The sequence below is a fragment of the Anastrepha obliqua genome, chromosome 3, assembly GCF_027943255.1.
Source record: "Anastrepha obliqua isolate idAnaObli1 chromosome 3, idAnaObli1_1.0, whole genome shotgun sequence".
Classification (NCBI taxonomy): domain Eukaryota; kingdom Metazoa; phylum Arthropoda; class Insecta; order Diptera; family Tephritidae; genus Anastrepha; species Anastrepha obliqua.
Genome location: NC_072894.1, coordinates 26501533 through 26525044, shown reverse-complemented (window position 1 = coordinate 26525044; position 23512 = coordinate 26501533). Strand labels below are relative to the sequence as shown.

General features: G+C 38.4%; 1 protein-coding gene across 2 annotated transcripts in view; it reads right to left on the bottom strand.

Annotated features, from left to right (window-relative positions):
* Positions 1-1992: 1992 nt before the first annotated feature.
* Positions 1993-23512, bottom strand: part of LOC129240200 (bifunctional heparan sulfate N-deacetylase/N-sulfotransferase) — a 355141-nt gene continuing 333621 nt past the window's right edge. The window contains exons 7-9 of one of the 2 annotated variants that reach the window (XR_008582037.1): positions 12192-12544; positions 3302-3619; positions 1993-3249 (exon numbers count right to left, since the gene is read on the bottom strand). Coding sequence is in view for 1 of the 2 variants with exons in the window: in XM_054875832.1 (XP_054731807.1) it covers positions 3517-3619; positions 12192-12544 (456 nt within the window). In the remaining variant the exon portion in view is untranslated. Of the gene's footprint in view, positions 3620-12191; positions 12545-23512 lie in introns of both variants that reach the window. The other variant, XM_054875832.1, reaches the window with a different exon arrangement.

Sequence of the window (23512 nt, the reverse complement as noted above, 5' to 3'; positions counted from 1 at the left end):
TACTGCTTTCGAATTGTTTAAGAAATTGGAAAACTATCTGCACAATAGTTTTATTTAAAAAAAAAAGAAGAGAAAAAAAAAATTACGTCATTCGAAATTTTTTTAAAAAGTTCTAAAATAAGCTAACACATGGGCTGAAAAGTCCTGTGCCCAACAGTGAAATTCAATAGAAAACAAGGATATTCTTTTTATTCTCAATAACTTTCCCAGCACAGACCCTAACAATTATTTTGGCGTGTCGCTGTTTATTTTAGTTGCTTGCCTGAATTAGTTATAAACGTTTTCAGACAAGAGTTGCGCCTGGAACGAGCTCGTTTCACATTTCTGCCTGGTAATTAACGAACATACACAAATACATGAAGATTAGCGGAACAGTGAAAAGCCAAACTAGTCAGGGAGTTCACGAACAGATATTTGATGGCAGAAGGCGTACTAGTTCTAGTGTAGTTAGATTTGTACTAGTTGGAAAGTGACCAATTAGGGTATGCAAAAAAACATGAAGAGAAAACCTCAACTAATCAGCTAACATTTCAGTTCAAAAACTGGTAATTGATGGAGAAAGTCATACGAGTTTGAGAGTAACTAGAGCAGCACAAGTTGCAAAGCGAAACAAATTCAAGCTATATTTAATTCTCTTATTAGTGCACTACAGTTGAAAGCCAAACTACTGATAGAATATTCCAGTTCTTGAACAGGTATTTGATGAAGGAAGTCATACTAGTTTGAGAGTGACTAGAACATCACCAGTTGAAAAATGATCAGTGAGAGATGCAGTCATTTCTTCTATTTATACTCTAAAAACATTTTATGGAAGTAATCGGACTAGTCCCAGTGTAACTAGTTGTGAACCAGTTGCAAAATAAACAACTACAGATGCAAACTAGTCCCAGAGTAGCTAGTATACAACCAGTTGCAAAAAGACCATTTTAAGGTGTATCCAACTTTCCATTAGTGCGCTATAGTTAAAAGCCAAACTACTCATCAAACATTTTAGTTCTTGAACTGTTATTTGATGGAGAAACTAGTGCAGCACCAGTTGCAAGATGTACCATTAGAGGTGCATCTAGGTATTTCTACTTTACAAGCATTTGATGGAAGAAGACGAGTAACTACTCAACTTGTGTTTCACATATTAAAATATTTTTTGTACTTTAAAATGAATTTTTCTTTTATATATTTCTTCAACATGAATTGCACGCTAAACGGTCCACTGTGTTCAGTCAAAGCTTGGTAGATTCATTGCTATGTTCACTAGCTTTTATATCTCAAGTAGCTTCGGAAGGATCAAGTATGTGAACAAAAAGTATAGTAAATGCCCTTGACAACTATATTGATATCAAATCCGTAATTGCTCCTCCAAAGGTGGAAAAATAGGCTTTGAAAACTGTTGCATGCTCTGAGGCGTGCAATTACTAATCTAACTATTTTTTGGGTATACTATTTTATCACTAAACTTTAAATAAATCTGCATCTATTTTGATGACCAGTTGCCAGAAGGTAGCACAGAGATATAGAAAAATTTTAGCTTCGAGAGAGAAGGGCCTTATTAGGAAAGAGTTGAATTTGAATGAATTGGAAACGCATGCAAAATTAATGTCTGGCTGGAAATAAATTGAAACACAGTCTTGTCTCATATGCAAGGAACTATATACACGCCCATATTGACGTTTACTCAAAATCACCAATCTTGAAATGAAGAAAGGGTAGACTATTTTCAATCGGTATACTAAAGAGTGATCAGATTGCAGGTATTATAGCTACGCCAATGAGCAAAATTGCCGAATTTGGGCAAAAGAGGAACGCGAGGCCAGTCAAGAATGTAATGGTGGCTCTGTCCATTGTAAAACACCGTTTAGTGCGGCCTATGGGCTGAAGGAAACATCGTGACACATTTATTCAAAGACGAGGCTGACGCCAATGTAACAGTGAAAGGCGAACGCTAGCGCGCAATGGTAAACGGCTTTTTGACGGAAATTGAAGCCCGTGATCTTCTGAACATTTGGTTCCACTATGACGGCGCTATTTGTCATACAGCTCGTGAAACAATGGATTTACTGCGTCGTCGTTTCGGTGAGCAATTTGTCTCTCATCTCGAACGAGTGGAGTGGCCACCAAAACTGTGTGATATCACACCTTTGGTGTTTGATTTGTAGGGGTATTTGTTGTGTGCGTCTTGATGTTGTTCCACAAATGGAGGGACCTACAGTTTCAAGCCGACTTCGAACGGCAGATATTTTTAATGACGAGCTTTTTCATGGCAGAAATACACTCGGGGGTTTGCCATTGGCTGCCGCGGGGCGACCGCTATTAGAAAAAACTTTTTCTTTATTTTGATTCTCCACCGAGATTCGAACCTACGTTCTCTCTGACTTCCGAATGATAGTCACGCACCAACCCATTCGGCTACGGCGGCCGCTTATAAACCTTCTGGGAAATAATAAAATACGCTGTGGTATGTAAGCTTAAGTCCTTCAGTGTGCCTGCGGACCCATGTTAATGCTTTTTTCAGCTCAATGTATATAATATACCTACAATACTAGTTTCTATAATTCAAATCTGATAAAAAAAAATTTCTATTCGAGCTCAGTAACTACCGAGTTCAGGAACAGCTGCGAAATCCTACTTTTGCTTGCAACGGTAGTGTACTTTTTTCCAGTCTGCTATGTGGTTCGTTTCCCACCTATTTACATAATTAGGCCCAAAATTAAAGTTGCTGATTACAGTTACAGTTGAATATACAATTACAACAATTACAACAATCACTATCCATAAGATATGTACTAACTTTTACATTTGTAGGTTATATTATTTGTATGCACCTAATTAGCCTATCCATATTCATATTTATATATATTTATACACTATGCACATGACCTCAATTAGACAATATTTTGCAGTATTTACATATTCATATTTTTACATAGCCATATTCAAATGTGTGCACACACAACTACATACATATAAGCGTAAATACTATTCTAATTACATAAAATGCAGTACGCGGCTATTTTTTGACTGCCTCGGCTTCTCTTAGCATACATTCATATGACTATTTATTAAATAAAACTAAATTAACCTCGTTTACTCGTATACAAACTTACATACATTTAACATATTTTTTTTTTGCTTTTTTTGTGTTTATTGCTTATTATCAACTAAATATTGACTCTAACCGCGTCCTCTCATGCCTTCGATCTAATTTTGTCCAATTCTCTTAGTTGCCTGTTGTTCATGCACAACTATCCGTAACTGTTAATTTGTCAATTATCTATGAATGCCAATTTTTATTTACGGCTTTTACCTGCTTTCACCGCATCGTCGCATCGTTGCTTTTTATAAATTTCGCTTAAATCGCGTCCAGCTGTTTCGCCTGTGATGTCTATATTGTACACTTTTAGGCGTTTCATCCTCATATATCGCCTCGTTTTCCATATCAGTTTGTTGTTTGAGTCGTATGTATACCAATTCGAATTGTTTTCGCAATTTATTGTGCTGTCGTCGGAAACGCATTAACTATCACGTGCCCGTTGAGAGGTCATCTTTCAGCCATTGTGGTATGGGTCGAGAACCCAGCTTCTTGAGCAATTTCACCAGCGCTGTATTGTGGCTTAGATAATAGCTGCGGGGCAGGAGAGGAAAAGATGTGTATATTAGGATTAGTAACACAATTATTTAGTGCGTAAATAATATAATTAAAAACTTCAATAAGGGAAAGCAAATAAGCTGATGGGCAAGGAACACATTCGATGACGTATCTGATGGTTACTACTTCCATCCCAACTAAATTAGTCTGTGTCAGAAGAAAATAACCGATTTGTCTCTTGTAAATTCATGATATATTTCGTTCTACTTTTTGCTGCGTAATAGTTCCACTCAAAGGCTACGACGCCAGTGCTAACTCAGGTTAGTGTCGTTCGAAACTTTCCCGTAAACGCAACCAAATAAAATGAGTGAGCGGTATAAGTTGTACAAAAATGTTGATGATTTTTCCGAGCGCAGCTTGATGCGAGTGACAACAAAAAAGCAGTATAAAGTGATCGTCCAACTTTTTAAGCGGGGCTCTTGCTAAAAAGGGAATAGATGTGAGTGTCGACTGAAGGAGGCGAACATATCTTACCTTCTCACATCATCAAAACCACTGCTCTCAGAAGAATACACTGAGAAGCATCAAAACAAGAAAACAGTATTGGACTGTCCTTCCCAGTCCCCAGACGTCAACTCCATTGAAAATGTGTGGGGAACTATGAAAACGCATCTTGCCGGAAAGCCAATCCATGATTTAAAGCAACTCGTGCGTCAAGTTCGCAAAATCTGGTCCTCTTTGTCGACGAGCTACACAGAAAAGCTGGTTCAGAGCATGAAGAAGAGGCCAGTAGACAACGATGAAGACTACACGGCTTATTGACGTATATTTTTGTACATACTTTCATGTAAAAACAATTTCAATATATAACTTTTATACTTCATGAATAATCGCGGTTCGTTTTTTCTGACACAGACTGTAACAAATATTGATTATACATAATTGGCGCTTGCACCCGTTGTGTTGGGTTTGGCCGAGCCCATGCTACTATTCGTTCACACGTCTTGATGTTCTTCCACAAATGGGGGGCCCTACAGTTTTAAAGGGTATTCTAGTGTAGAATTTCAAAAATATCGAATTTTTTTTTGCAAATTTTACACATTTAAAAGTTATAGCCCTTAGCCTATAATTTCTTGAGTTACAGCCTGTTTGGTGACATGGCGTCGGTTCCGATCCGACCGCTTCTGAAAACTTTGAAAGCGTTTTTCTCAAAACTACGTTTTCGAGCTGGCGGTGAGGATGCGTCGAGTACTAATGGACCGATTTACTGCAAATTTTTTGAGAATATTCTTTGTACATTTCTTCATCGGATGACCTTAGTTTGAAACTCTAACTTTTCATTTAGTTGGGTTGGAAGCATGCACGCCAGGACACCCTCTTTTTTTTTGGACCTCTTACTTTGACTGCGCATAATTTTGTCGATTTTAATTTGATTTTTGGGTTAGTTTTTAATGTAATATTATAATTAATAACCAATAAACAAATGATAAAAAATGGATCGTAAATTTTTTTTTTGTTTCTTTCGTACAGCGCTTCAAAAACCGGGCGAAATGCATGCCTCTACACTAGAATACCGATTCCGAACGGGTTTTTATGAGGAGCTTTTTCAATTGCAGAAATACAATAAGAGGTTGGCCATTGTCTGCTGAGGGGCGAGAAAACTTTTTTTATAATGGGGTGTTTCATTCGGCTATATCTGCCGCACGGTGGACAACATCAATACCCACACCACAATTTGGAGGTTAAGCTCGAATAAACCCATAACCAATTATTTTATATTTATATTTGGTGTAGTAAATGGTTATTCCTAGATGTCTCTAGCGCGCCATATCTCACGATGTGTACATTGGTTCTGGTCACAGGTTCTGCAATGGGGGTTAAATTGTAACCCTAGCTTTTCCGCGTGTTTGCCGATCGTGCAGTGACCGGTAAACACAACTACGAGTTTTCAAATTGAATGGCGAGGAGTCCAAAGGACTTTCTGAGTCCTCCGTATATTGTACTGGGGGCAAAGGGATTTCGAAGTAGCATATGAAGAAATGGAGCTCCGTCTTTTTTGCGCTTTCCTGAGAAATAATTTGTGCGGTTCCCCTTTAACAACTCTCAGGATGCAGGATGCAGCGGGTAGGCAGCTCATCAGCAATTTAATTTCCCTCTATGGTATGTTCCTATGTCCTGGAACCCAGATTAGAGAAATGTTACCTGCACACCCAAGAGATTTGATCTCCTCCTTACAGGAGTTTACTAGTACCGCTCTGCACCATGGCATCGTCAGAGCTTTGATCGCGGCTTGACTATCCGAGAAAAAGTTAATATCTCCCTCGCTCCCTAAGCAATTTGCATGCCTGCAGAATCGCAAAGTCTTCTGCTTGAAAAACACTAATAGTATTCGGCAGTTTAAAGGAAATAGATATAAATTGACTGATTTAGAGAAAACTCCTGCTCCGACTCCCGATTCTATCTTGGAACCGTCAGAGCAGACAGAGGTGCAAGCTTCGGTGCAGATTTTTGTGATGGTATATTTTTCATCAAGAAAAAGCATTCATATTCTTGCAGCAACAAAAAAAGTTTTTTTTCATGTACTAGGCAGTTTTGGGGACTAAAAAAAATGCAATTCGGTTAGTTGTTGTCGGTAGCGTTGCCTTGTAATGGTTATGTTAGGTTGCAGCGGTTGCTCACAGCGAGACACTCTCAGACTGATAGCTCATTGTGATGCCGCAAGGGAAACTTCTCCTGATCTCTCTAAATAAACTTTAGTTGATTTCCACAGTGCTGAGATCTTCTATATCATTCAAAAATTGCCTACCTAATGTGGACAATCTTCGTCTGAATGGAGCAGGACAATGGCATAGAAAGTGAAAAATCATTCTTCGATATTTCGATATTTTTATCGAAAAGATTGGTATTTTTTAGCATAAACTTACATAGAGCATTTGCACTTATGAGCTTTATTTGTTCTCTTTTCAGTAAGTTCAAAAATTCATCTCGCCCTGAAGATGGAATTAATTCGTGAAAATTTTCGTGCGATGATTTATTACGATTTTCGATGTGGATTATAGAAAGGGGAGTGCATTGATCAACTTCGACTTTCGATGTTACACGTAGCCACTGTGAAACGCTGGTACAACGAGTTCCAATGTGGCTGCCAATCCTTGCAGGATGAATTTCGGTTGTTGTGCCAGAAATAGTAGATGCTGTGCGTCAATTGATAACGCAAGATTGTCTTGCAACATATCGAAATACCATTGGTGGGATTTGTAGTCGTTGGGTACCGCATAAATTGACAATCGCCCCAAAAAGGACTCATATCGATTGGGGTAAAGAAATGTTGAAGAAATTCAGCTGTGGTGGTACTAAACACGTCTATGACATCGTAACATGTGATGAGTCTTATGCATATGAGTCGGAAACAAACCAGGTGGATTGTCCAAGACGAGCTTAGTCTAACAAAAGTTGCACCTCAAAGCAAATGGTCGCCGTATTTGTTTTTTCAGAAAACCTGGTCATTTCGCAACTAAACCAGTAGAGAAACTAAAGCAGTGAATTCATACAAACATTTGTTTGTCAAAAAGCTTTCGGAGTAAACTGCCGAAAACGAATCATTCTTCACCAATCCAATGCGAGCTCTCACGTATCGGCTCACACAAGAGAGTTTTTGAGCATTCAAAATATCGAATCAACTTCCTAATATCCCTAATTGGCACCTAATGATTTGGTTTTGTTAACAAACATCAAAAATATAATGCAAGGTCAACGTTTTTCAGTGCCTGAAGAAGTTATGAAAGCCTTTAAACAGCTGATGGGTAGATGACTGTAGTGATCGATATCTCGTAAAGTATCGAGCAAACAATTCAAAGTCTATGCTCGTTGTCAGGGTGATATTCTCACACTAAATAAAATCGTTTGCTGTTTTTTGTTTATTCCATTCAGTTGTTAGTTACAGGGTGTTAACAATGGAAGTCAATAAAGAAGAAGATTAGTACGTTTGATAAAGGTGAAAATGCAAGTCAGACCGGTGTTTATGCTGCCGATACTGTGACAGCTAATTACGTATCATTTCGGTTTCGTCGATTTCGTTCAGGCGTTTTTGATGTGAAAGAGAATGTCGATAAAATCACAGAAATAATCGAGGTTATAAATCGGCCACTTTTGGTAAGCAGAACTGGCGCTGTGCGATGAACCAAACGTAATGTTTCGGTACCAAGTCGTAGCATCGCCCAGGAGCCAAATATCGACCATAAAACAGTTTTGATTCATTTGAGCATAAATTTTACGCAAAAATAATGGATATCGTTTTCCATTAGTAAGTTAACATAAAGGAGGGAGAAAGTAATACTAAGCAATTGAAACTAATTTCTGTGACGCATTCTTTAATTCATATTTCAATAAAGTATTCAAAATTATATTTTAATTAATTCATTTAATATTACATAAAATGTTTTTCAAATATTTCCAATTAAAATTTCATAATTCATGTATCTGGATGTAAATACTATAAATTTTCTATTAATTAACACCCAACTTTCAATCCTACAGCACCGTTGCTCAGTTGTTGTCAGCCGCTTCATGCATTGTTGAGTGTGTGAGTAACGATTATGAGCTGAACTTAATCCAAATTTAATTAAGTAGACATTATTAGGAAGCGCCAATAATGCGAGCAAGGAATGCCAACAAAAATTAACAACAACACATGAATACTCACACGAGGGTAGGCTGAAATTATTAGCGAATGGTGCAAGTTTTCATATTATGACGATGCCGAACGATTATGGCATCAGCGCCTAATTCTGATAATTTCTTGGCAATTAAATAAAAAGTTCTCGATTGTGCAATATGAAAAATTCTTGAAATTAATTAGGAACCAAGATATCTCTGATTCTTTAGCGCACAGTGATTACTTGGCCCACAGTTGAGGAAGCTCCTGAGGACATAGAGATAGACTTCGTCACGTCGGAGGTTAGTAGTGCTGGTGACGCCCCCTCACGACCAGGGTCCGTCATAAGCATCAGGTCATTCTTGGACAGGGCGAAGGAGGAGAGGTTTCTGGCCTCGGAGAGTTAGGACACCGACCTTGGGGTGCTGGAGAGGATTATCGATTATCGTCCGTCAATTTACTGCTCCGCCTTGAACAAGGTGGAGGTGATATAGTTCTGATCCAGGAGCCGTGACTGAGCAGCAGCGGTATTTCTGCACTCAGGAAGAAAATATATAAACTGATGGCGTATAGCGAGTTAAGTAAACCAAGATCTTATATGCTCATCAGAAAGGAACTTAATGCATTTATTTTGCCTAATTTTAGCAATGAAGACATTGTGACTGTGAGCCTAGAGGGCCCTGCCGGAAAACTATGGCTGATGTCGGCCTATATATGGCGCATGAGGACCAGGTGGAGCCATCTCCTTCTTACACTGGCCTCCTCCTCATTGTTACACCGAATTCCCGAATGGAGGGTGCTTAACACCCACTCCTTCTCGGATCACAAGTATTTTCAATTTTCTCTCACTGAAACCCGTCCAAAAAGACCCTCCTACAGGAATCTGAGGAGAACGGACTGGGACACATACGGCAGGGATCTGCTGAACCTTCCCCCCGAAGCACCAAGGGAAAATTTAGATCTCCCGGAGAGAGCGATCGATGATCTGGTGGAGATCTTCACTGCTTCTTAGCTTGTAATAAGGCACTCGAAAGCTCCTGTCCACTTAGAACGCTCCCTAAGAAGGAGAAACCGCCTTGGTGGACAGCTGAGCTTTCTGAGCTTAGGGCTTCGTGCAGACGCCTCTTTAATAGGGCTGAAAGAATTAAGTCTCCCTTCAGGATGGGTGAGTCCGAAATTAGGAAGGTCAAGAGGGACTTTTGGAGAAACTTCTGTAGAAGCGCGGAGGGCTGTCATGCGTCTTCAAGAGTAAGACGAATTCTCACGAGCAGCTCAGCTCCCTTGGGATACCTGAGGGATGAATTGGGACGTTAGGCGATAAGCGGCGAGGAATCCATAAAACTGCTTCTCAACACTCATTTTCCAACGAATCCGGTATCTAGTAGCACCAGCTTGGGAAGTACACCAATGTGTCTTCAGAACCGGGGCTGGCTGTTGGATGAGCACCGCTTGGCTTGGGCCATTGGCTCCTTCGGGCCCTTCAAGGCGCCTGGTCCTGATGGTGAGCCTATGCGAGCTACATAGCCAGGGGCTATATACCGGGATCTTGGAGGGCTGTGAGGGTTGTGTTCATACCCAAGGCTGGCAAGAGCTCACATGTCTCCTCTTTAAGCCAATCAGTCTCTCATCTTTCTTGCTGAAAATCCTTTAGAGGCTGATTGACCTACACATATGTTATGAAGCGAAATTCCTCGGGGGCGTTTGTCGCATACCCAACATGCTTACTGCAAAGGCAGATCAGTGGAATCTGCCCTGCCTTGCTAGACTTGCTAGTCTGTCCAGACAAAAAAAAGCAACCCTAGTAGTGTATAGGCATGCCAGTGCATATACATATGTACATACAAACATACACGAGGTCGATAATCTAGCAACACTTTCAAACTTTTCAAATTGTATAAAAAACTTTAAACTTAAATCAAGGCAGGAGCTGAAACTGTCACTGCAGGATGCTGTATTCCGGCTTTCGTTTGGTAACAATGGTATGGGAGTGAATACCAGAAAAATGCAGCTTAAAAAAGAAAGGAACCAAAAACACATTGGACCAACAACACATTTACGTGTATATCTAGGCACGTCACGAATGCAGCGAGCAAAGTGACACTGCAGCGACGAATATACCAAAGTTGGTGAAACAAAAGCGGAAAATAAATTTAGGAAACAGTGAAATGCACTTTACCTAAACCGCCTTCACTGTCGCACGATGGCAGGCAAGCGAATCATGCAAATGAAATTAAAAAACTCCAGCAATAAACCATCAAAATCATGTAGATATTGGCGCCTCAGAGTGGCATGGAAATACCACACAATCTCAATTGATTTTCGGCATTTCTCGTAAGCCCTCTATTTGCATGTATACTTGTGTGCAGATAATTAAGTCACTTTATCCTTTTATAAAGCATAAATTCCATATAAAGCACATACACCTAATTCTCTTTTTACTAGAGTTTGAATTAACACGAGTTTAAAAGAAGGAAAAAAATTCTTTTTTTACACAATTTTTTTTGTTTTTAACACGATTTTGAATATTTTACGAATATTTCTTGAATCACTCTATTCGGAGTGAGATTTTTCGAGGCATGAGCGAAGCATTTAAATTAGTCTCAGGAAAAGTTTCTGAGACTCCGAAGATTTTGCTTTCCCCGTTTAATAATATATTTAATGAATTAAAAGGTGTGAGCCCGAAAATAAATTCTTCAGTAAACTCTAAGAAGAATTTTTTCTTATTGCTTTCACCTAATTCTCTTTTTACAGCAATTTCTTGGTAACGTATCTGTCGTGTGAAATATACGAAATTTATTGTATTTTATTGAAGAAAATTCTCAACATCGTATAAACATTTTTTTAAAACAATGCGATTTATGAGCGTCTTCAAACTTACATTTTATTGAGATTATTTATAAATTTTATTAAAATTAAATGGGCTATAAAACCGTATACCCGGAAATGCTCTGAAATTTCCTATTATAAGGTTGTCAAAAAAGTCTTGGGGTATTTCCGCAAGCTTGTCTTTGCAAGCGCGTAGTTCTAGTTGTATTCGTCGCATCGGTTCACGCTAGAGCTTTTTGGAAAGCTCTTTTCACGTGCTAACACGTGTTTGATTAATTGTTGTTTGCTTTTAGTCATTCGTGAGTTATGGCGTCGCAAACATGGAGCAAAATAAAGAGAAAATACGGCATATTTTACAGTACTACTACGATAAAGGCAAAAATTCATCTCATGCTGTCAATAAAATTTGTGCAGTTTATGGACCCGATACAGTTTCCATTTCCACCGCACAACGATGGTTTTAACGTTTTCGTTCTGGTGCAGAGGTGATCGAAGATGCGCCACGGTCCGGAAGGCCTGTCGTCGAAAATTGCGATAAAATCGCTGAATTGATAGAAAGAGACTGGCATAGTAGCAGCCGTAGCATCGGCCAAGAGCTGGGCATGAGTCATCAAACCGTTATAAACCATTTGAAGAAGCTTGGATTCAAAAAGAAGCTCGGTGTATGGGTGCCGCACGACTTGACGCAAAAAAATATTTTTGCCCGTATGGATGCATACTTATATAAAGTTGCAAATTTTGATGAAAATTTGTTAAATTTTTGTAAATTTCGAACAAAGTTTAGAATTTATAAGTTTTTTGATAAAAAGGTTGCGAAAAATAAATTAACATGAAAAGTATGGCGAGTACCTGTTGTAAAAAGATAAAGTGACTTAATTATGTGAGCGCAAATGTGCATATACGTGAGGGTGTAAGTTTGTGTGTGGTCGAATGCCAAACTACAGTGCGTACCGAAAACAGCCATCATTATTTTGTACTTCACACCTCACCAATCTCAGTGCATTCGTACACTTTGCAATTGCATTATGTATACGTATATATGTGAATCCTCACACACACAAACACACGACAACCACATTTACCCAACTTTGCGTACAAAATATAGCGCATTTACAATCAAACACTCACCGTTGCAGTAACTTGGCGCTACGTTCGTCCATCGATGGATATTGACGCCCCTTAGATTTGCCCAAACACTTATTGCGCTTCTCGCTCACCACTTGACAGAAAAATCCCTTCTTCACATCGAAACGCAAATGATTCGAATAATCGAATGTCGGTTGGATTTTAAGGAAACGTTGCAAATCGTTCATCACATCCACTGGATTGAGACGCAACTGTTCACCATCGATGATATGCAATTGCTGGGCGGGATAGTAGGCTAGCCAATGTTCCAGATGTTGAGCATATTTGCCGGGATTTAAGCAACGATTGCGCAAATCCTTTAGAGCTTTGGGTGCCGAATCGCCTGCTGTGATTACCTGTAAATAGAAGTGAACAGTTTTTAAGTAAGTACTCAAGTATTTCAGCGGAACGGAGATAGTTGTGTGTGAGAAATAGTAGCATTAATGGGGCGAAATGTTTCTTTCTGGGTGAACTCGTTTAAGGCTCGGTTTATTTATTAATTCATTTAATAATCTAAAAGTGCAGTATTTCTTCTAGACTATGAAAAAGAGATTAACCAAAAGTTAATTGAACTTAAATTTACTTATTGCATTTTAATGAAGGAAATTTAACACTTCTTATAGTTTAAAATCTAGTTAGACAATTCATTTTATAACATACTAGCATTACCCAGTGGGCTTCGCACCACCATACATAAAATGTTTTGTTTTATATTGAATCGTCTGGCGTGCTCCCCAATTGGTGTTTTATCGGCTTTTATTATGATTTTGTGGCCATCGGTGGGCATCAGATCGAGTGCCACTTTGAACAATTTCACCAATTCATTGTGTTGATGGAACATTGTTTGCAATTCATTCACGATTGATCCTCTCGTATTCGTCGAAATTGCACAGCGCTGATCTAATTCACGATTCTCATCACCAATAAAATATATTTGCAAAAATTGATGGTCACCATCTGGGAATGGTAGCAAAGACCCAGCTCTATGGTATATTAGACCTTGAATCTCTAAAGTTCGAGAAATATATGTAGATAATGGATCTGAATTTTTAAAAACATCGAACACAGGGACGGCACATAAATTAAATATGATATTGTTTATTCCAAAAGAAATAATAACCTTAAACGTCGGCATAAATCCATCTCTTATAATATTTGTAGCTCCAAAGATGTCATTTGAAAGCATGAATTGTATTTTTTAATGTTTAAGAGGAAATGCTTCGACGTTGGTGAATTGCCAAAAACCAATGAATGCAAAGGTTCTGGCGGAAGTTCTAGCACCGGCAATTTGACTTTCCCACCAGCACAGCACATACCAGGCGATTCGTTTCTGAATTTAATTGCTTTGCAATGTATACATTCTACATTCCTTTGGCCAATGTAGGCATGCATGGTGTAATCAATGGTGGCATCGTAATTGAAAGCCGCTCGTTCCATTTGACGTATATCATAAACGGACGTACGCCCACGACGGTTTCTTGGTGCTTCACTATTAACCGACTGGTTTCTCCGTCTGTGTCGTTGTGTTTCACTTCATTTCGTCGAACACGATCTTCTTCACTTTGTGATCTTCGATTTAACGCTGTAGCATTTGATTGACGTGAACGTCTGCCAATGTTTGCTCGTCTTGCACGTGGCATTCTTTCAGTACAGTATATTACTAATTGAATGTAAAAGCAAAACATTGAAAATTATTTCAAGTCATTTTGGACGAGAATATATAAAAATAAGAGAGATCACGATATAAAAGAACGGAAAGCACATAAGAGAACTGTCAACTGAATTCCAACGACAGTAAATTAATATTAACATAATACACCTACAACCACAACAGTACAACAGAAACGCTCATAAGCGGCTGTGTATTTGTTGTTGTTTTTCCCATACAGTCATTTCGTATGAGAGGAAACCATTACTCACATAAAATGTCATAACTCAGGAACGGCTGCACCGATTTCTATCAAACTTCACACAAACCACCTCCTCAAAGATAAAAAAGAACTCTAACATTTTTGTGACAATCGGTTCGGCGGTTCTTGAGTTATAAGGTTACCAAGGAAATGTAACTTCTTTTTATATATATATATTAGATTAAAGTAGTACTTTATAATTTTAAGGCCCTCGGCTCATTTGGAATGGTTTTTTTTTGTGTTTCTTTAAAGCGTGTAAAACGGAAACGAAAAAAGATTTTTTATTTTTGTTTTCGCCTCATTTGAAATTGTGTTTTTTGGGTCTTTTTTTAAAATCGTGTAAAACGGAAACGAAACAAGATTTTTTGTTTTTGTTTTTAGTATTCTATTTTTTGGTCCATTTTTAAAAATTAGAATTTTTTTTTGGACATACGAGGTTCGTTCAAAAAGTTGTCTGCCCTCAAAAAATAGTCTTCACATGGACAATGGACACAGATATGGCCGGTTGTATTGAGCAGATTTTGATGAAATAAAATTTATATGACGTGAAATTGATGTCGTTACCATGTGAACAACGATCATGTGAAAGAAATTATGGGTATTTTTTTCGGACCTTTAAAGTCAAGAAAAAGGCTCAAAAACGGTTTTTAGTTTTTAAACGTCCGCCATTTTGTCATTTTGTCCCGGTATCCGTCTCGTCAGCCAAATACCATTTTTGGAGGCCCTTTTTTTGAAGGCTGATAACTTTTTGAACGAACCTCGTATAGCCCAAAAAAACTTCCATTTTTTAAGAAATAAAAAACTGAAAACAAAAATAAAACACGTTTTACACGCTTTAAAGAAACACAAAAAAAACAATTCCAAATGAGGCGAGGGCTTTGAAGTATATTCAATTCTCTTATATATACAATATATATATACATATAATTGGCGCGTACACCCTTTTTGGGTGTTTGGACGAGCTCCTCCTCCTATTTATGGCGTGCGTCTTGGTGTTGTTTCATAAATGGAGGGACCTACAGTTTCAAGCCGACTCCGAACAGCAGATATTTTTATGAGGAGCTTTTTCATGGCAGAGATACACTCGGAGGTTTGCCATTGCCTGACAAGGGGCGACCTCTATTAGAAAAATGTTCTAGAAATCGGAAAATTTGAAAGCATAATTAGTTCTAAAATAGAAAATATCATGATTTCGTAAGCTTCCCCGAGACGGATCGTAATTAATTTTCTCGACTGGCTTTGGTGAGTAAAACGGAAGTGAAGGAGAATCTCGTCCTTCTAATACCTAATGTTTTTAAATTAATGAGCGAGTATCGACGAGTGTGGATGGAATTGGATCGGAGAAATGCAAATAACGCAAAGCATAACGGATAAAGATTTCTTGGAGCTTGGTAGCCCAAATATTGTGCGGCGAAACACCATTTGATAAATTCATTGAGCCTCGTATTTGGGAGAGCTCTCGGGAAAAGTCATTTTTTAGGTAGAGTTTGCTAATGCATTTCATAAGCCTTTGAGAGATGCCGCCAGCTGTCCGGCAAATTAAATAATAAACAAAAGCGCAGTATGCTCATACATACGAAGTGTGTTTAAAAAGTATCGCAAATTTTGTGTTTTTTCAAAAATTATTTATTTATTCATTAATATCTATTTTGCCCCCTTCACAGTAATCCCCATGAGATATTATGCACTTGTGCCAACTTTTTTTCCAATCTTCGAAGCTCTTCAAAAAATCATTTTTTTATCTTGTTCAGCTCGTCCTTCGATGCCGTCTTTATCTCGTCAATCGTAGCGTAGCGTCGTCCTTTCATGTGCCTCTTCAGTTTCGTGAACAAGAAAAAGTCACAGGGGGCCAGATCTGGGGAATACGGCGGATGTGGCATCATTAGTGTGTTGTTTTTGGTTTTTGGTCAAAAAGTCGCGCACAAACAACGATGTGTGAGCAGGAGCGTTATCGTGATGCAAGAGCCAATTTTTGTTCTTCCACAAATGCGGGCGTTTCTGGTGGATTGCTTCGCGCAAATTGCGTACAACTTGCAGGTAATATTCCATATTTCTTATTGACCGTTTTACCCTGTGGTAAGAGTCTACAGCACGGAAATGGTTTCCGATCATGATACAATTCTCAATCATCTTCATTCAATGGGATTTACCGAAAAATTGGGAGCCTGGACGCCTCACGAGCTCAACGAAAAAAATAAAGAAATTCGCCTTCAAATTGCTTCTCAGCATCTCGCACGCCATTGGAAAACACGCGATCATAAAAAGCGCATTTTGTATCGAATCGTCATGGGAGATGAGAAATTGTGCCTCTACATCAAAATAAAGCAAATAAAGGAGTGGGTGGCTCCAAAAAATATGCCACAGCCGAGAGTTAAGCCGGATCTTCATCCAAAGAAGATCATGATATGTGTTTGGTGGGACTAGGAGGGCATGGTGCACTGGGAAATGCACGACAAGAACCCCTCGGCCAACAAGGAGCATTGTTCAGCTTTACCGCGTGAATGAGGCTATTCGACAGAAAAGAGTTGATCGACATGGTCAAACCACACTCCTTTATGACAATGCCAGGCCCCATGTTGCACAAGTCGTCAAAGCCGCACTCCAAGTGCTCGAATGGGAGGTCCTTCAGCATCCGCCGTATTCTCAGGACCTTGCACTGACCAATTACCTCCTTTTCCACTCCCTGCCAAACTACAGGGTGAACGATTTGAAGTGTTACCTATTCAAAACACCAAAACACACGAGCTTTATGAGACGGTGCCGAGTCCTTTTGGAACGTCTATGGTCTACGACCGGAATGTTTGCGTGTTCACGGCTAAAGCAGCTTCTAACGCATTTTCCCGATAATAAGTCGCATTCACTTTGACATTAGGCTCGATAAAAACGATTGGAGAGCGTCCATCAGCGGTCACTCCGGCCCAAACCATTACTTGCGATGGGAAATTGCTTCAAGTGGCCATACGTAGGCTGAAATTCTGGTCAAGTAAACACAATCGTTTTGAGTGTTTATGAGCTGCTCAATTGGGAAATTTTTTTCATCAGAAAACACAATGTTAGGAAATTCGCCACCTTCGTGGAAGCGCAACAACTCCTTTGCTCTTTCGCACCGAACTTTTTTTTGCTAGGGTGAAAGATCTTGTGCTTTTTGGAACTTGTAAGTCTTGACCTTGAGCTCTTTTTTCAATATACGTCGAATGCTGTCTTTCGATATTTTCAGTTCTTTTGTCATTTTTCTTCCACTTCGACGTGGTTTTCGTTCAAGTCGAGCCTTCACTTTCCGAACCATTTCTTGCGTTGTTGCGTCTTTTTTTGGTCCACCTCCTCGTTTTGCAATGCTACCAGTATCATTGTAACGTTTTATAGTGCGATACACAAACATTTTATTCACTTTGAGGTGACTAAGCTCACGATCAATGGCTGGTTGTGATTTTCCAGCCAATATAACGCAATCACACTATTACGTTTGAATTCCATCACAGAAAAAAAAAAATTCAACAAAACTGAGACGCAAATGCTTTTGATGGCTTATAAACAATATATTGAACTGTCATTAGAACAATTTTGACGTTGATGTCATGAGCTGTTTTACAGATACAAGCAGTGTGAAGTTGGTAACACCTTATATCGTTCACATGTATTATATATGAAGGGCTTTACCTTCCATAACAAAGTGGTACCTAAAAACTGGCTCAACAACTTCCTTGACACCGGACTAGGCGATTTTTGGCGGAACGACATCAACAAATTGGTGGAGAGGTGGGAGGAGATTGTTAACAGCAACGGCGATTGATTAACCTATTAATATAATTATAGTTTTTTGTTTAAATAAAAGTCTTCGGTAAAAACGCTATGAACTTATTGCCCGACCTAATACTTGTATGAATCTAGCGCTTTTGAGTATACTTTCTCTCTGGTCTGCAGACAGCTGCATCTGCACTTTTCCAGGTGAGGGTTCCGTTAGTGTGCCACTTTATCTTGTTCTGATTTATCTTGCAGGATTTAGATAATCCTTCCCAAATATTTTTATAGTCCAGCTCAATTTTGAACGAAACTGAACATTGGCAGCATCATTGAGATAACAGTAATCTAAGCAGATTATTTTGAATAGAATAATTTCTACAACGTCGAATTTTATTTTCATTTAAAAATAATATAGTAATTTTTTTTTTTTTTTTTAACTTTTTATTTGTTTATTGAATCTGCCTTTTCAAAGGCCTCACAATAAGTATTCAAATCTTAGAACTAAAAAGAAAAAATTTTATTTTATCTCATTTTCTACAATAAATAATTATCAAATGGCCCTCTACTCATCGGGGTGGTAGGTCATTTCTTCGAAGCCTGGTCGTATGTTGCGTACTCAGGAGTTGACGTGCGAACGGGTTCGGGTGATCTTGCAATTTCAACTGATAGTTTTCACGAACTTTTTTGAATACTTCCTTCACCATCGGTACATCTAGGTCCCTGTGGATGTTGTCGTTTCTTATATACCACGGCGCTCCAGTTATGGTTCTTAAAATTTTCGACTGTGCTCTCTGTATAAGATCGATACTGGAACTGCTGGCCGTTCCCCACAATTGGATTCCATAAGTCCAAATTGGTTTCAAAATTGCCTTGTACAAGAGGACTTTATAGTCAAGGCTCAATCTTGATTGCTCATTAATTAGCCAGTGAAGGTTTGAAGCTTTGATTCTCATATTAAGCCGCTTTGCCTCGATGTGGCGTCTCCATGTTAAACGCCTATCTAGGTGAACGCCAAGGTATGTGACGTGATCAGACGTTGTGGTATGCGTACGTTGTTAAGGGTAACCGAGGGACAGTCTCCTCTTCTAAGCGAAAATGTGACATGTTTACTTTTTATTTCGTTCACTTTTATTCTCCATTTTTTCAGCCACTTTTCTAAAAGTCTGAGATATTTATTTAGCTCTCTAGATGCCAGAGACGGATCATTTTGAGAACTAAGCACAGCGGTGTCGTCAGCGAATGTAGATATAGTCAAACTATCGCACTCGGGCAGATCAAAAGTATAAATTAAATACAAAATTGGGCCTAGTACACTGCCTTGAGGGACACCAGCTTCAATTTCATATTCATGAGTCACATAATCATTGCATTTTACTCTGAATTGTCTGTTTGTTAAGTACGATTCCAGAACTTTGTGTGTAATAGGTGGCAAACAGCGTTTTATTTTATGTATGAGACCCTCATGCCAAACTTTGTCAAATGCCTGTGCCACATCTATAAAAATTGCTGAACAGTATTTTTTAAGTTCAAAACATTTTCTTATTTCCGCAGTTAACCGATTTACTTGCTCGATTGTCCCATGTTGTTCTCGAAAACCAAACTGATGTGGAGGGATTATATTACGTTCGTTTAAAAACGGCATCATTATGTTTCTCAAAACTTTTTCAAATAATTTTGACAAACACGGCAACAAACTGATTGGTCGATAGGACGATGGCACATTTAAGTCTTTGCCCGGCTTAGGAATCATTATTATTAAAGACGTTTTCCAGCTCTTTGGAAAAATGCCTACCTCGATGATTGCATTAAATATTACAGACAGCACAATTATAGCGACTTGCGGTAGATTTTTTATCATTAATGGTGTTATTGCGTCATAACCTGGCGCCTTTTTCACCTTAAGATTCTTGTTAATAACTGCCTGAATATCTTCAGGAGCTATGTTGATTGGTTCTGAGTTTAACGATGCGTTGCCACTACTTTCTTCTAGTATTTGTTCATTTGCAGAAGAATTTGGTTGGAGAACATTACTCAGATGATCGGCGAATATCGACGCTTTATCTTCAGCGCTACGAGCCCATGTACCGTCAGGTTTTCTTAGGGGGCTTTGTACTTCTACTGGCGTCTTAATGGTCTTAGCTGCTTTCCATATAGAAAAATTTGTGTGCTTTGTATTGGATAAGCTCTCATAGGTCTATGGATAAGTTCGTGCGGTTTTACAACAGATGGCGTAACTTGATTATTATTCCATCGATCCACATTTCCAAACATTCATTGGAGAGCTACTGTCGTAAGGCACAAACGTCAGTATAAGTTTTTTATTTGAAGCGTAAACAACAATATTTTTACCACACTTGAAAATGTCGAATTTCGTGCCAAATAATGTGTTTTTGCGGGGAATTTTTTAATATGAAGAAAAAAGCAGCCGAAAGTCATCGTATCTTGGTGGAAGTTTATGGTGAGCATGCTCTAGCTGAGCGAACGTGCCAGAAGTGGTTTGCACGCTTTAAAAGTGGTGATTTTGGCCGCGCCGCCAAAGTTCATGGATACCGAATTGGAGGAATTGCTCGATCAAGATCCGGCTCAAACGCAAGAAGAGGTTGCAAAAACTTTGGGAGTTGATCAATCAACCATTTCCAAACGTTTAAAAGCCATGGGAATGATCCGAAATTCAAATTTCGAAAAAAAACCGCACGAACTTATTCATAGACCTATTAGTTTTTGTTTTTACGATCTTCGTCCAAGTGAAGTGCACTTTGCAGTTTTCTATTTGCAGCAGACAGCCTTTGCTTAGCACCAGGGGATCTGTTTTGTTGCCATTCTCTTCTTAACCTTCTTTTTTCCAGTAGTAGTCCTTCAATTTCAGAGTTGGAGACATTTGTGGCAAATTTTGGACTTAATTGGTATTTAGAGTGCTCTAAAGCTGATGTCATCACAAACGTGAAGTCATCAACAGATTTTTCAATTTCAGCCTCGCTATGAACTACAGGATTTGTGTTAATGTGGCTGCTAATAAATTTTTTGTACTTCAGCCAGTTTGTTTTATATTTAGAGTCAGTTGCAGAGCCAGGTATATTAGCGTAATAGGTTAATATTACTGGGGAATGATCTGATGATAAATCATACGACGTTTCTGTAGTGACTGAGTTTCGATTTATATTTCTCGATATAGCAAAATCTATGAGGTCAGGAACTTTTTTAGGATCAGAGGGCCAATAGGTGGGATGTCCAGGAGATATGACATCCAATTCGTTTTTTCGATCAACTAAAGTCTTATATAACTGCCTACCTTTGGGATTCACTAATCGAGAGCCCCAATACGTGTGTTTTGCATTATAGTCTCCACAAGCTAGAAAACGTTTCCCCAATCTGCTAAAATATTCCTCAAACTGCTCTTTTGTAACAGCAAATCTTGGTGGACAATAAACTGAGCTAATTGTTAAATCACCCACCTCAAGGTGAATGGATATTGCCTGTAGATAGTCTTTTGCAAATGCATCTAAAACGTAGTGTCGTATTCTATTCTTTATTAGGATGCCTGTACCCCCATGTGCTTTACCATCGGGGTGATTTGTAAAATGGAACATATATCCAGGAATATTAAAATTATATCTATTTGTGAGATGAGTCTCAGATATCAACATTATGTCAATACAATTTTTTTGTAAAAAATGGCAAACTTCTATTTTATTTTGGTTTAAACCATTTGCGTTCCAAAAAGCCATTTTTAAATAACTCATTTCTTTGCCAATAGTATTTGGAGCATTTGGTTCTGCGTTCTCACAAGCTCTTGAAGAGTATTTTGCATGGAAGACATAATGCTGGTAATATTCTGGTTAAAAGCGTTCATATTTTGGGTAAGTGTATACATTATACCCTCCAAACCTCCAAAATTCTGGGGAGCACTAGCTTGTTGGGTACCTGATTTTACAATATTGGCATATGAGATGGCTCCTGACTGGAGTGGAATTTCTTGATTTTGTTGTTGAATTTTTCCTCCGATACCAGAAACTGTAACGCTTGTAGGTCTGGTAGATGTTGCTACTTCTGTGTTTCTAAATTCAACAATTTCTCCTCTAGCTTGCTGCTTTCTCTCGTTTAACCTTTTCAACAAGTCTTTATAAACGGGGCACCCTCGATAGTTTGCAGTGTGATCACCACCGCAGTTTCCGCATTTTCTACTTAGGCCTTCTTTAGCTGCAGTGCATTCGTTAGAACCATGCTGATCACCACATGCAACACACACTACAGGTAGTGTACAGTAATTCTTTGTATGGCCAAATTCTTGGCAATTTCCGCACTGTACAGGCCCATTACGCTTGAGGGGCTCCTCCACGTGTATTCTTCGATTTAATAAATATCTCAAGGAATAAATGGGATGCGTTTCATTCCCTTTCAACTTCCTTGTGTCAGGCTCCAACTCAACCTTGAACATTGGTTGTGGAATTTTATTTTTGTTAAAAATGTTAACGACGCTCTTGGTTTTATACCCGAGCTCTTCCAGGGCCTCTTTGATTTCTTTGGAGTCCACAGTGTGCTCAATACCTTTAAAAACAACTGAAAGTCCCTTGCTACTTTTCAGTTGGTAAGTATAAAAATTTTTATTGCTTTCCTCCAAAAGTTTCGAAATTTTCCTATAGTCAACCTCGTTGTATATGACTATTTTAGTTTCATGGATATGACCTTTTCTTATTGGAACAATGTGGAAATTATTTTTCCCAACTGTATCAATAATTTTTTTCACCAAGTTATTAGAACTATGTTCACGAAGGAATATTGGCGGTGGTTTAAATGATTTTTTATTTTCATTCACATCTACAACTTTATCATTGTAATGAAATACGAAACTTATATTTTATGTTTGTATATTGTATAATTTTAAAGCCTCTATAAACCTTTCAAAACAATTCACACACAATTTTAGCTACTTTTGTTGCAATTCTCTAAGCTCAATAACAATCGGAGGATTTTTGCAACTACACAAACAAATGACCAAAACCACTAATTGATGTTAATTGAAACAAAAACCCTATGAAGAGCATCCATAGAAAGCAAACACTTAAATAAATGTTGACATGTTAGATATACCACACACATAGATATATATGTGTGCAGTTAGTTGGGAAAAACAATGGATTATTTGGCCATTACCACAATTCCAATTAAATCTAAATATGCATTTTCTACTTGCTGTTTGTTAATCAGAAACTCTGTTTCTACTGATTGCGGTTCAATAATAATAATTGGCCAAGCGGACATCACAAGCCATTTATAGATGTTATGTGAATAATTATTGGCTAGGCGATTTATTGAATTCGAAGTTGGTAAATAAGTAATTGTGTTACCATTAATCTGCCTTTTCCAATCAAATTAATTGCTATATATATTTTGTTTATTACACATGAATTGTGTCTGGCAAATTTTGTTAGGATTTAAAAATAAGCAAGGAAGTGCTGAATTCGGTCCGACAAATAGTCACATACCAACACACGTTTTAGTAAATATTAAACAGGGCCTTATAGACTATGGAAGCTATGGCTTGTAACATCGCAAGGCGGACGGGCGGAAGCTTAGTCTGAATAATTTTGAGTCGGACCTAAATAAAGTGGACGAGTTTTATTATTTATTGATGCACCGTGTTTTCATCTTGTTTTTAACGTGTTAACGTGAGTG